The sequence below is a fragment of the Bufo bufo genome, chromosome 4, assembly GCF_905171765.1.
Source record: "Bufo bufo chromosome 4, aBufBuf1.1, whole genome shotgun sequence".
Classification (NCBI taxonomy): Eukaryota; Metazoa; Chordata; class Amphibia; order Anura; family Bufonidae; genus Bufo; species Bufo bufo.
The window spans coordinates 155,734,950-155,748,504 of record NC_053392.1 but is presented as its reverse complement, the minus strand read 5'-3'; the positions used below and the strand labels follow the sequence as shown (position 1 = coordinate 155,748,504).

The 13,555-nt window shown below is 40.4% G+C and overlaps 1 protein-coding gene across 2 annotated transcripts in view; it reads right to left on the bottom strand.

Moving 5' to 3' along the window:
* Positions 1-13,555, bottom strand: part of PLOD2 (procollagen-lysine,2-oxoglutarate 5-dioxygenase 2) — a 185,880-nt gene that overhangs the window by 75,001 nt on the left and 97,324 nt on the right. For both annotated transcript variants that reach the window (XM_040428046.1, XM_040428047.1), the window contains exons 7-8: positions 13,141-13,238; positions 3,741-3,842 (exon numbers count right to left, since the gene is read on the bottom strand). In XM_040428046.1, coding sequence (XP_040283980.1) covers positions 3,741-3,842; positions 13,141-13,238 — 200 coding nt within the window. The remainder of the gene's footprint in view (positions 1-3,740; positions 3,843-13,140; positions 13,239-13,555) is intronic.

Below are 13,555 nucleotides of genomic sequence, written 5' to 3'. Positions count from 1 at the left end.
ATTATAAGTACATCACACCCCTCAGTATATCACACCTATCGATAGCACACCTATACCAGTCCTTAAAAGGACTTTTGTGGCTCTATTAGCTAGTGTTTGGTGTCCCTGCTCCACAAAGCAACCTCGCCATATGTTCGCAAGTTTGGCGAATCGCGAACGAGCGAAGTTCGCTGCAAAACCTCCGTCGGGCGATCCGCAAGGCCATCTCTACTGACCGGTTGACTCTTATTATAAAAATAAACAAGGCCTGGATTGCCCTTGACTTCTCTAGTCCACCAGAGGAAAGCGGCTGAACATAAAGGCACTCTAAAGGTGGCTTTTATGGTGTATTGAATACACAGTCTTTCCATGCACCCCTTCCACTACTCCTCCTCCTCCATCATATCAACATGCTTATTATGCTGCCCTCGCTCCTAATGTTTTAGAGGGTTTGCTCAGCAGCAGTCTCTCACCCATTAAGTTTTAGAGGCTCACCAGTAGGCCCTCGCCCATAATATTTTTGAGGGTAACCAGCAGGCCCTCGCCCATAATGTTTTTGGGGGTCAACAGCAGGCCCTCTCCCATAATGTTTTATAGGGTCACCACTCACCAGTATGCCCTTGTTCTTAATGTTTTAGAGGGTCACCAGCAGGCCCTTCCTCCCTCCTAATGTTTTTGAGGGTCACCAGCAGACCCTTGCCCATAATGTTTTAGAGGGTCACCAGCAGGCACTTTTTCATAATGATTTTGAGGGTCACCAGCAGGCCCTCTCCCCTAATGTTTTATATGGTCAGATCAGCAGCAGGCACTTACCCCTAATGTTTTAGAGGGTCAGCTCAGCAGCAGACCCTCACCCCTAATGTTTTAGATGGTCAGATCAGCAGGCCCTTGTTCCAATAGTTTTTGAGGGTCACCGGCAGGCCATAAATCATAATTTATCAAGTGTGTATATGATGCCCTCCTTTATGTGTAATAAAGAGTGTATTGGAGTGCCGGTTCCTTGTTCACTTAGTGCATAGGCTTTATGTGTGTAGGAGTCCCACTACCTGAACAATTGTGCCACAATGTAAATGAGGCCCCCCTTTATGTGATATACAGGTTGTATTGGAGTGCCTCTTCCTTGTAATTTCTTGCAGCACTTGCACTTTATATACAAGTAAATATACAGGAAAGAATGTTTCCTAACAATTTTTTCTCTAAGTCGATTTCATCTTCGGTTTTGTGCGTATTATTGTCAGTTTGTAAAAGTGGCGTACTACTCGGACAACATCGTTCCCAGCAGTGACCTGGGAGTCCAAGATGCATCCAGATATCCTCCCCATGCTGTTCCCAAACCATTTCGGTGGTGTTTCCATCAATTTCTGACCTTTTCCTGTGAACCAGACACCCTTCCCTCTTCAGAACAGGGGGTGCCTGGTTTAATGCTCCCATTGACTTCCATTGTGCTCGGTAGAGCACCCGAGCATCCAGAGGTGTTCTACTCGAGCACCCGAGCACTTTGGTTCTCGACCGACACTACTAGAAATGTTGTGGGGTTTTGCTCTGGTAGACAGGCTAGCAACACAGTATAGAGGCAATCACAAAGTCTTTAACTTAAACAGTTCGGTCTTTATTCACACATAAGGAAAAACCAAAAAGACCGTTCAGAGTCTTAGTGTTTGTTCACACCATGCAATGTCCATAGAACAAAATTTTCACTTGGTTAGAAGGTTTCCACCCGCAGTCCACAGCAGGCTTTAGGGGCCTGTTTCCCAGCATGCGGCTCTCAGCCTTTTAGCACGGCACAACTTCACAGGTCCCAAAACACAGAGATTCCCCAGCTTCTCTGTCAGATGGTGGATAAACCACACCCAGCTGATATTCCTGGCTGGGGTTTTTATATAGGCCAAAAAGACCCGGCCTGGAGCGTGGGGAGAAGCCACCCACCCAGCACTTTGGCTACTCCAGTAAGAGCCGGCCCGGATCGGTTTTACATCCAAACTAACAAAAAACAGTGTCAGTCAGCACTAGCTGCCGCTGACACTTAAAACTACTGGCTCTTACCTCACCGAGGCCAGGAATCTCGGTGATACATACCTTCCATCCTTGCGCCTTCCTACAATGTATACTGTAGGAGTCAGAGCTTTGCATTTCATTAAGTGAAATTTATATTCTATAGGGAATAACTACATACACTTTATGCATAAGGTCATTGTCCATTTACTAAATTAGGCATATCTTACTCCAGCGCACAGGGATCAAGAATGGTGTATGGGAGCACGAGTCTTGATATATGTCCCTCATCCATTCTAAGATACTGTGATAAATCTGATGCCGATCTAGACAACCTGTCTACATTTACTCCATTTATTGGATTAGTAAATCGTTCCCATTGTTTTTCATCTCCAGTTCTATGCTAACTACAACAGCATACGATTTGAGAATATGGCAATATTCTGTGCCTTTGTACTAGTTTGAACAGCACATACATGTGGGTGCCACCCTTAGAAATCATGATACAATTAGTTAATCATATTAAACAAGGAAATGGGCAGCACTACAAATAAATAAATGATAAAAAAAAAACTCATTAGTGAGATTTGAAAGAAACACTATTTTGTATTTGATTTTGAGCACTGACCATCTCCTTTTTTCAGCTTTCCCTTGAGTAGTGTTAAAGAAATCCTGGAAGAGTTAGCTATCAGGGCTTCTTGAGGACCAGAGTTGAGAAACACTTTACTGCACTCCTCAAAATTTAAGTTGTAACACCAAGAAGGAAAAGTCATGGAATTATGGAAATCACAAGATTGCTAGACTTGTTGTTGATATGCAAATGATAAAATAAATTGGAAACAAAATATTCAAATCATCCCAATTCACTCAGTATCGAGTATGAGCACCATACACAGAAATACAAACAATTACACACATTCTCATGCTATCAATGAGGTTAATAATGGTTACCTGAGAAATGTTCTGCTATGCTAAATGCACTTTGACACCCAAATCATCAATATCTACTGCTAGCAGCTTCTTTTGTAATGGACTACCAATGATATCCCAGATGTGCTTGATGGGAGACAAGTACGGAGATGCAGCAGGTCATAGCATGCTTAGGCCAGGCAGGCTGGTCACGGTAGCATGAGCAACATACAGCCTGGCATTGTCCTGTTGAAAATTATCTCCTGGGACCCTTTGGAGAAATGGCCTTACCACTGGTTCCACAATCAAATCAATTAAACATTGGTTATGACTAGTACCTCAGAACCGAACTCCACTTTAAAAATCAACTACTAAAGTTATTCAACTAAGTCACGCGCAAATTCGTGAATAACTTACTTCGTATCATCAGAGCCCATACATTCTAATACTGTACAGAGACATCCGAAACTCGCTACTCTCAACTCTAATAGTGAGGTCCACTTTAGAATTTGCATTTGCAAATAGATATATACTTTAGATGTGTTCCTATGAGTTCAGCATTGATATTTAGAGGGAGATTTATAAAAACTGGTGCAGAAAAAAAACTGTCTTAGTTTCTCTCAGCAACCAATTAGGTTGACCCTTTAATTTTCCAAATGAACTCTGAAACAGAGAAGGTGGAATCTGATTGGTTGCCATAGACAACTAACCTAGTTTTCCTTTGTGCCAGTTTTGATAAATCTCTTCCTTAGTTTTTAGATTAAATACAATTTTACAATCCTGCATATGATTTTAAATAATTTACGTAAACAGAAATGATATCAACATTTACATTAAAAAATAAATCATACAGCACTTACCTCGAGTGTTGATAAATCTATAGTGTCCATTTCGCATGTCCCACATCCAGTTTCAGGTGTCCAAATATTCGGTATATAATTTCCAAAATAGTTTAGCAGTATCTGAAACAAAACATAGACAATTTAAAATAAAATTGTTACATTTACAGTATACTAATATATAAAAAAGGACAAAATTAAATAAACATCACAATGTGGAAAAATAGAGCACAAATTGTACTTCTGACTACATTTAACAATTAGTTTAAAACAAAAAATAGCAATATACAGTGGTGCTTGAAAGCCTTTCAGGATTTTCTATATCTCAGCATAACTTTGACCTAAAAACGAAGTCCTAAAAGTAGATAACGTTAACCAAACCAAACGAGCCAAAAATATTCGACTTGGTCATTTATTTATTGAGGAAAATGATCCAATATCACATGTCTGAGTGGCAAAAGTTTGTGAACCTTTGTTTTCAGTATCTGGTGTGATCCCTTTGTGCAGCAATAACTGCAACTACCATATTCTTCGCCACATAAGACGCATTTTCCCTCCCCCAATAGTGGGGAGGAAAATGCCCCTGCGTCTTATGGGGTGAATACTAATGAGCCGCTTCTATTATGGAAGCGCTCATTAGTACCGGAGGATCGGGAATCGGTGAAGGCTTTGTACTCACAGTTTCCTGGTTCTCGGCTGTCGGCTGTGCAGGGCTGCACACAGCATGAGGCGCTCTGTGACGTCACGCTGTGCACAGCCTTCACAGCACAGCCGACAGCAGGAGAATGCAGATCGCACTGGAGGAGAGGAGAGGAGCGGCAGTGTCCAGGAGCAGGTGAGGTAAGTGTTTTTTTTTTTTTTATGAGGCTGATGGACACTTCTGGGGGCTGTTGAGAGGCACTGGGGGCTAATGGAGAGGCTACTGGGCGCTGATGAGAGGCATGGGGCTCTTATCTGAGGTCTGATTGGGGGTCATTCATATTGGGGTCTGAGCGGAGGTCTTATTGGGGTCTTATTGACATTGGGGATCTTATTGGGGCTGTTAGCTGAGGTCTGATTAACATTGGGGGTCTGATTGGTGGTCTGAACTGAGGTATAATGAAAAAATAATAATTTTCTTATTGTCCCCCTCTAAAATCTAGGTGCGTCTTATGGGCCGGTGCATCTTAAAGGGCAAAAAATATGGTAACTATTACCAGTAATTGTGGATTTGTCCTGTACATCGGCTTGGAGGAATTTTAGCCCATTTCTCCATACAAATCAGCTTCAACTCTGTTATATTGGTTGCTTTCCTCTCATGAACTGCTCACTTCAGGTCGTTCCATAACATTTCTTTTGGATTAAGGTCAGGAATTTGACTTGGCCATTACAAAACTTTTTATTCTTCTTTAACCATTCTTTGGTAGAATAACTTGTGTGCTTGGGGTCATTGTCTTGGAGAATGTCCCACGTTTTCTTGACATTCAGCTCACAGACAGATGCCATGACATTTTCCTTCAGGAATTCCTGCTAATAATCCAGAATCCATTGTTCCATCCATGATGGCAAGCAAAAAAAGAAAGACAGGCCCCCAACCACGATACTACAACAGCCGTGTTTCACAGATGGGATGAGGCTTTATGCTGGAATTCAGTATTTTCCTTTCTCCGAACATAAGGCTACATTCACATGACCAAGTGAACCAATTAAAGTCAATGAGGCTATTTATATGGCCTTTTTTTAATGGCTCGTGAATAGCGACAGTCAAAAAATAGGACATGATCTATTTCTGGCTGTTTTCACTGCCAGACAGACCACGCTGAAATCAATGGGACAGCACATTCACACTTGCACGTGTGGAGACAAACTTTAGGACTTGACACTCCAAGCATGGTGACATCACATGATGCACTCCCAGTGTGATGATGTCACAAGTCCTGCTGACTCCAGTGAGCAGCAAGTGTTCCATCGTATGCAAGTGGATGAGGTTAATGGATCTGTCGACACTACCAAGGCTTGGGGGGCATTATATATACTGGGGGCAGAATGGGGCACAAATATATATTGAGGTGCACTATGGAGCCATTATGTAGACAGCGGAACACTATGGGGACATTATTCATACTATATTTTGTGCCCTGTACGGTCTACCAGGATGATCGAATAAAGGTCTGTGGTTTTACTATGCAGTGAGCTGGACTTTCTTGGATGTTGGAATTTCTGGTGCAGCTTTAGCACCTCCATGCTGCTACTATAGGTAAGCTATGATTTTATTTCATTCCAAATTTCTGAAGGGTGCACAAACTTTAAAGCACCACTGTATATTATATATTTCTCTGTTTTATATTAGTTTTTTTTATCTCATCTCCCTCCTCATACACAAGAGGCTGAAAATAGTCAAATGGAGGTGAAGTGGCAATATCACTTTAAATTTAAATATAGTCACATGAAAATACACTATGTCCTACACTAGCACATATTTATTTACAAGCATTTACAAACCATGTTCTAAGGCTCCAGTTTAAATGTACTAACAGGTGTTTTTCTGGAGCTACACGTTAGGCATTAAATGACTCGTAAACTTAATTTTTCGCAGGTGTTAAAGGAGAGACAAGTTGTAGAAGTAGCATGTTTTTAAATAAACCTGTGGAAAGATCTTCAGGATCTTGTGTTATAACACGTCTCAGAATAAATCACCATCTAGTAGAAATCAGAACCTTTAATTTGCCAGATGCTGGAAAAAAATGTAGGAACAAGAAGGAAATCATTCTATCCTCTTTAAACTCAACAAGACCCTCTGGGGTAGCAGCAGTGTCATTTTAGAAATATGTGCTCAGTGTTCACAAAGAACCACCTTTGTCTCATCCCACTGTGGCTGGAATAGGACCTTCTCATTTGTGGGCACAAAGCCACATTGCGGATGGCCAGAAGTACATGCATCCTACAGACTTTGTGTGTGTCTCATCTGGAAGCAATCACTAAGCTGCCCTCCAAGATGTCTTACATTAATGTGGTGATGACCAAGACTCATACTGGCAGGATTACACAGCACAGTAAAACCATTCTTCAAAGCCACGTACAGTATTATTTGAAAGCTCCACTGCACAAATTAATGAGCACACATCATAACTGACAAACGGTGGTCACCACCAGGTCACACCACTACAGCTAAATTAAGCAGCAGTTTAGGATATTTTCTAAGAAATATGCATATATATTTTTTCTAATAAGCTATATGCACACATTACAGTGGTCTCTCAAGTTACTATATCAGGATGACCAGTGTATGTTGAAACCACTGTAACTTGAGTTCATAACTCTATAGATAACTCGTAATTGGTTCCAAAGCACCAAAATGTCCTCCCAAGATAAGAGACAACGAAGATTTAAGAAAATTAATCAGATAACTACCACAGATAAAGCAATTCCTTACATATAGTAGTTTGGAAGCTTTAAATCACTATCTATGACAAGGACACGGGCTTCTTCAGGGACATGTAAAATATACAGTGTGCCAGAAAAATAAAGTGGAGCTGCCATCACCTGACATCCTAAGGAGTAGCTCATCCTAGCACAGACAGATGGCAATACAGGACATGCAGTACCACACTGTACCGTTTAGAGGAGTTCCTAGACAACCAATACAGGGATTGAGCAGAGAAATGGCCATGATGATTGTCTGGATCTGAGTACAAAGCATCATATATGGTGTCTAGTTACAATATACGATGGCCCAGGAATGACTATTGTATGCTGAAAATATTGTATTCTAAGGCCATTTTACCTTGAGGGACCACAATATCTCACTTCTCATGCCTGTCTCTCTCCAACTTAAACTAAGAAATATAGCAGCAATCATATGTGCCTCTTTTTATTGCTTTTTATGTGCAATGTTTTAAAGCATATAATATGGAGATACAGTCACACGATTATTGATGAAAGTGGCTTAGGCTACTTTCACACTAGCGTTTTTGCTGGATCCGGCAAGGTTCAGTAAAAACGCGTCCGTTACTGATAATACAGCCATTTGAATCCGTTATGAACGGATCCAGTTGTATTATCTGTAACATACCCAAGACGGATCCGTCATAAACTCCATTGAAAGTCAATGGGGGACGGATCCGTTTTCGATTGCGTCCGAGAAAATGGATCCATCCCCATTGACTTGCATTGTGGGTTATGACGATCCGTCTTGCTCCGCATTCCAGAACAGAAAGCAAACCGCAGCATGCTGCGGTTTGCTCTCCAGTATGAGAATGGAACAGAATTCATTTTGGAGCATTCATTGTCAATGGGGACAAAACGGAAGCGTTTTTTTCCGGTATTGAGACCCTATTACGGATCTCAATACCGGAAAATATTAACACTAGTGTGAAAGTAGCCTTACACAGTTCATTCAGATAGAGCGCATTCAGAAATGCTTATGATGCTACAGATGAGAAATATGCACAAGTGCTTACTGATGTGACATTTTGGGGCACCTGTCCCTTCGTTTGGCATGTGTACTGTTATCAGAGTCCACCTTATTTAAACCACCCATTGTGTAAGACACGTTCATAATCATTTGATTATATCATTTAAAACTATGCATACTAAAAGCAACAAAGAGGAGATGGCATGCACACGGATTTATTCCTGGTTGACTAGTGAGTCTTGTATGATCGTCAGTCGTGACTAGATGCTCCTGGTCCGTAACAGATTGTTGTGGGAAAACTCCATCTGCTTCCATAGGCTGTCAGGGCAAAAATGGAAGTTGAAGTTGTCCGTGTGAAACATGGAGAATTTGATGCTAGTTTGTAGCAGATTTCACTGTACATTCAAAAGAGTGAAGACCAATATGAAGATATGTGGCAGCATTTGACATGCAATGGATTTTAAAAATCACAATTCACAGGTCAATTTCTGCATGTAAAATTTCCACGGGGTGTGAATGAAATTTGCTGCTACTGTACTCTACTTTAGATTTTATATCCACAAATCCCATGTGGATTGTAGGAAGGAACAAGGGGCCATCATTGATGGTCGGTACGTGTCACCGAGGTTCCTGGCCGCGGTGAGGTAAGAGACGTTTTGTTTTTTTCTTAAGTGTCATTATTGCAGAATACAGTCTGACACTTCAACTGTTTAGTATGGCTGTAAAGCTGATCCAAGACAGCTCTTACTGGGAGTAGCCAAAGTGCTGGGTGGGTGGCTACTCCCCACGTTCCAGGCCAGGTATTGGCAGGCTTATAAAAGCAGTCAGCACTATCAGGTGGTGTGGATTTTCCTCCATCTGACAGTGAAGCTGTGGAGTCCTCTAGGCTGAAGACTGCAAACAGGCGTGCAGGCCACCTGGAATCCTGCCAGTGAAATTTTCTGTGGCTGAGCATTCAGCCAGGTGTGAACCGACACCTCGGATTCCAGGTGAACATTGTTTTTTTTGCCGAGTGTGAATAAAACACTGAAGTTTAATTTACAACTTGGCACCTTGCCTCTATACTGCGTCCGCTAACCTGTCTACCAGAGCAAATCCCCACAGAATGTACAGTACCCTAATGGAGGCCATACTGGGAACAACAGATACAGCTAGTCATAGGCATTATTGAACCATACTGTATGTGCCAATGTCTGATAGTTAAATATGCCTAATTTACCATTTACATGCTTCTCCATGCAGGTCCCCCAAAATGGCTGCTAAAGGGTGGTCATGTAATCAGTACCATCCAATACCAACCTCCATTCATTTACACTGGGGATGAACAGGGGAACTAGCGCATGGCCAGTCCGTCCCCAATGTAAGTGAACTTGAGGCAGCCAGTTTGGGACCTGCAAGTAAATATAAAATACGGCATCAATGGTTTAATGAAGTCTATTACTATCTGCATGTATGTGATAGACAGTGGCCAATCCCTTTAATATAATTAAACTATTAGAGCTTGATAGAATTTTTAATAATTTGGCATGATATCATCTCTGTTTATTGGTCATTTCCATTTTAGGCGGAAAAGATTTTTGTTTTATACTTTATTATTATTCCATTTTTCTTTGCAGTTTTAACTCTCACATTAACATATTATACCTATACTATTAAATATTCAAATATACAATTTCCCTTGCTCTCTGGTTTCATAATTAGGGCAAAAAACTGCAGAACTTAAATAACCGTGGCCCATTAAACAGAACAATTTCAATATAATACATTTAATATTATTTTAACTCTACATTACATTATGCAGGGACTATTAAAATACTAACTCAGATGATGAGACCAAAACCGCAAACTAATGTAAGCAGGAAGAGCAGCAAATGCTTTCCAGTTGACATCAGCCTGTGACAGTCTGGCCCGTCTCTCATAAGACACCTTTTTCCTCCTTTCATAGAGTTTCCTTCTTTCCGTATTACTTGACTGAACCAGCTCATGAGGGAATAGGAAACCTTATGTGCAGACATTTAACTCAACAAATACCAATAAAGCCTGTATAACACAGACTCAAGCACCAGAGGTCAGAGAATTACTTATGGGAAGTCACAGACTTCTTTGGTGCACGTAACCTCACTTAGAAGTCGAGACTGAAAACCAATCCTAAAATAACTGGTGAGTCACTCAGAGAATGAAGATATTTATGACACTGTGTTTCCAAATGAAGAATACATCCCTCTATTTCTTTTCGTTCATTTGTACAAGAACAAGGTACACTGTGGTTAAACGTGTTCTCAGACTTTATACTTGGAGATCTCATTTCAGACGAAGACTGAAGAGACAGCAATGCCAAACAAACATTATTAGACTAATATTCCTGTTTCCTGGGTATATTTCAAAGGCTGACAAAATATGAATAAAGGGTCCTGGGAAAGTTACTTATTCCACCACTACCCAGAGTATATAATAGATTAGGAAAATGTCACCTACTGAAATAAAATTACCTTCTGAAGATCAAACTCTTCTCAGACTTCGAGTTCATTTTAAACTTTTTCCTCTCGTCCATCTACTCAATTTCTACATCTGTTCCCTATGTTTGGCAGGCAGAAGTGTAGCTTGTGGTCCAGAACTTATGTCCTGGCTCACTTTGATGGAAAGGTTAAAATGTATTGTAAAATAAAGCAGAAGCTTGGAATGTATGAAACTAAGTTTTAGGAAATGTACTAACACTAATAAATTAGACACTTACTGTAGTGAAAGAATTCGATGAGAGGATAACAAAGTCCACAAAACATGTAACAGTTGATATACACGTTTTTGTATTGAAAGTTGACACACGCAGATGTCTAATAAAATAGATTCATTCCTTAAAGGGGTTGTTTTATTTCAGCTCTTTTGCCAAAGTATATATAACAACAACAAAAAACACAGAGACCCCAGTCTATCTCCACTTCTCTTCCTTACAGCTTGTTTTTTTCCTGGTCCAATGACTAGAACTCTCATACCAGTTCTCTTGATCTCAGGACAGTCAGTCTCCAACTTTCCACAGGATGCCTTGTAACACTCATTGTTGAAAGCAAACTCAGCTATGGGTCCCACAGGGTTGAAGTCCCCCAAAGCCAAAACAGTCTCTAAAACCCTCTAAATATTTTAGCTCACCAGTCACCACCTTATATTTCATGGTGAAACTCTGGCCTTCTGGACTTTTTGGTGACCCACTGTGAAGCTTCAACTCAGGCTCACAATCATCTGCTACCATTGACCTCTACTTTCATCCCATTGACACACCCCTCAGTGGCCTATTGCTATTTGAAGAAAACAACCTATTTCCCATGCATCTGATTAGGTCACACTGCACAATCTGTCCTATTCTTGTGGAAGACACTCAGACTCAGCAGCACAGCACCACATTGGTACAATAGTTTGCTAGGTTACTCTGGCAGCTGGACAGTGACCATTCAAAGACCACACTGCACAGCTTTACTAAGTCTCTCTATCACTTGCTCTTCTGTCAGACCACTAGATTGCTCTAGAGTGAGTGTATCATACCACTCACACAACATCAGCAGGCTCCCTAGCACCACATGTGGCTTTAGCTACACACTGACTAACTTCGTACTCCAAGCTCCCCTATGCGACCTCGCCTGGTCTCTGCTATGATAAAGCCATCTAGTGGTAAGAACTGAGAACCAAAATTACAGTAGATGAGCTTATATATACACATTACCTGTCAATAGTAAAATAGATCAGAAGTCAAATGAAACAAAAGTCGCATCAATAAGGGACTTCCGATATATATGTATATTAGATTATGATTAGGTTAGGAAACAGAGGGCTAAGCGACATCTGTATATGCAGAAAAAATGCAAGTCAGCCAATACTATTACATGGTCAAATATCATGGGACAGACAATTTCAATGTATTTTACAATATTAATATTTTTAGGTACAAAGGCCAATTAAAAAGGAGGTCTGCGATGAGGCAACTTTTTAAAATGTCAATAATGGGGATAAAAAGACAGCTTGCTTCAATTGCATTCTCTCATTTAGGTACCTTTGGTATACCAAACAATATTTAGATAAAGTGAAATCTGTTCTCTAGAAGAATTCATTTTTTTGTTATTCTGTAAAAAAAAACTTTAGTACATGGTTCAATGTGGACAAATGTAAAATTATGCATCTGGGTAGTAATAATCTCTGTGCTTCGTATGTCTTAGGTGATGTAGCACTGGGAGAGTCACTTATAGAGAAGGATGTGGGTGTCCTTGTGGATGGTAGATTAAATTACAGCATGCAATGTCAATCAGCTGCTTCTAAGACCACCAGGATATTGTCATGCATTAAACGAGGCATGGACTCGCGGGGCAGGGATGTAATATTGCCACTTTACAAAGCATTGGTGCGGCCTCATCTGGAATATGCAGTTCAGTCCTGGGCACCAGTCCATAGAAAGGACGCACTGCAGCTGGAAAAAGTACAGAGGAGAGCGACTAAAATTATAAGGGGCATGGTGGGTCTTAGTTATGAAGAAAGATTAAAAATATAGAATTTATTTAGTCTTGAGAAGAGACGTCTAAGGGGGGACATGATTAACCTGTACAAGTATATAAATGAGCCATACAAAAAATACGGCGAAAAGCTGTTCCATGTAAAATGTGCTCAAAAGACAAGGGGGCACTGCCTCCGACTGAAGAAGAAAAAGTTCAGTCTCCAGAAGCGTCAAAGCTTCTTTACTGTGAGAACTGTGAATCTGTGGAATAGACTTCATCAGGACATGGCCACAGCAGGAACAGTGGACAGTTTTATAAAGGGTTTAGATGATTTCTTAACCATAAAAAACATTAATGCTTATGAAAACATGTAGAAATCTGAGTCTCTCTTCCTTCTGGGATTCTCGTCCCCATCTATCCCTTGGTGGAACTTGATGGACGTATGTCTTTTTTCAACCAAATTAACTATGTAACTATGATTTAAAATGCTTTAAAATGTCATCACTTTATTTTTCCTTGTTGAAGATAGATATGCAGTATTGTCTGATCTCACCTTTGTTGGACCATTTCCATGTACAAGAACTGGTAAGGTATCATACTGAGTATTCTGTGCTCTTGCTTTCCCATTTTCAAAATATAATACAACTTCATCTGCAAGGAAGAGTGGGGATGGATACAATAATTAATCCAGGTATATTAAAAAGGACAACATACTTTATGATGTCAAATATGAAATGTATAAAGTACACAGTAACATAACATTCATTTAAACTTTACATTCTCTTCCACCAGAACCATCGTAGGGAGGTTCTGCACATGTGGCTGGATAAATATCAGATCAGGCAGGAGAGGACTGGAAGTACTCGTTAATGACAAAAAAACGAATCAGCATTTAGATTGATGATCCATAAGGAGTCAAGTTATTTTTTTAAACTAAATTCTGATATTAAAATATCTTTTTTATATGG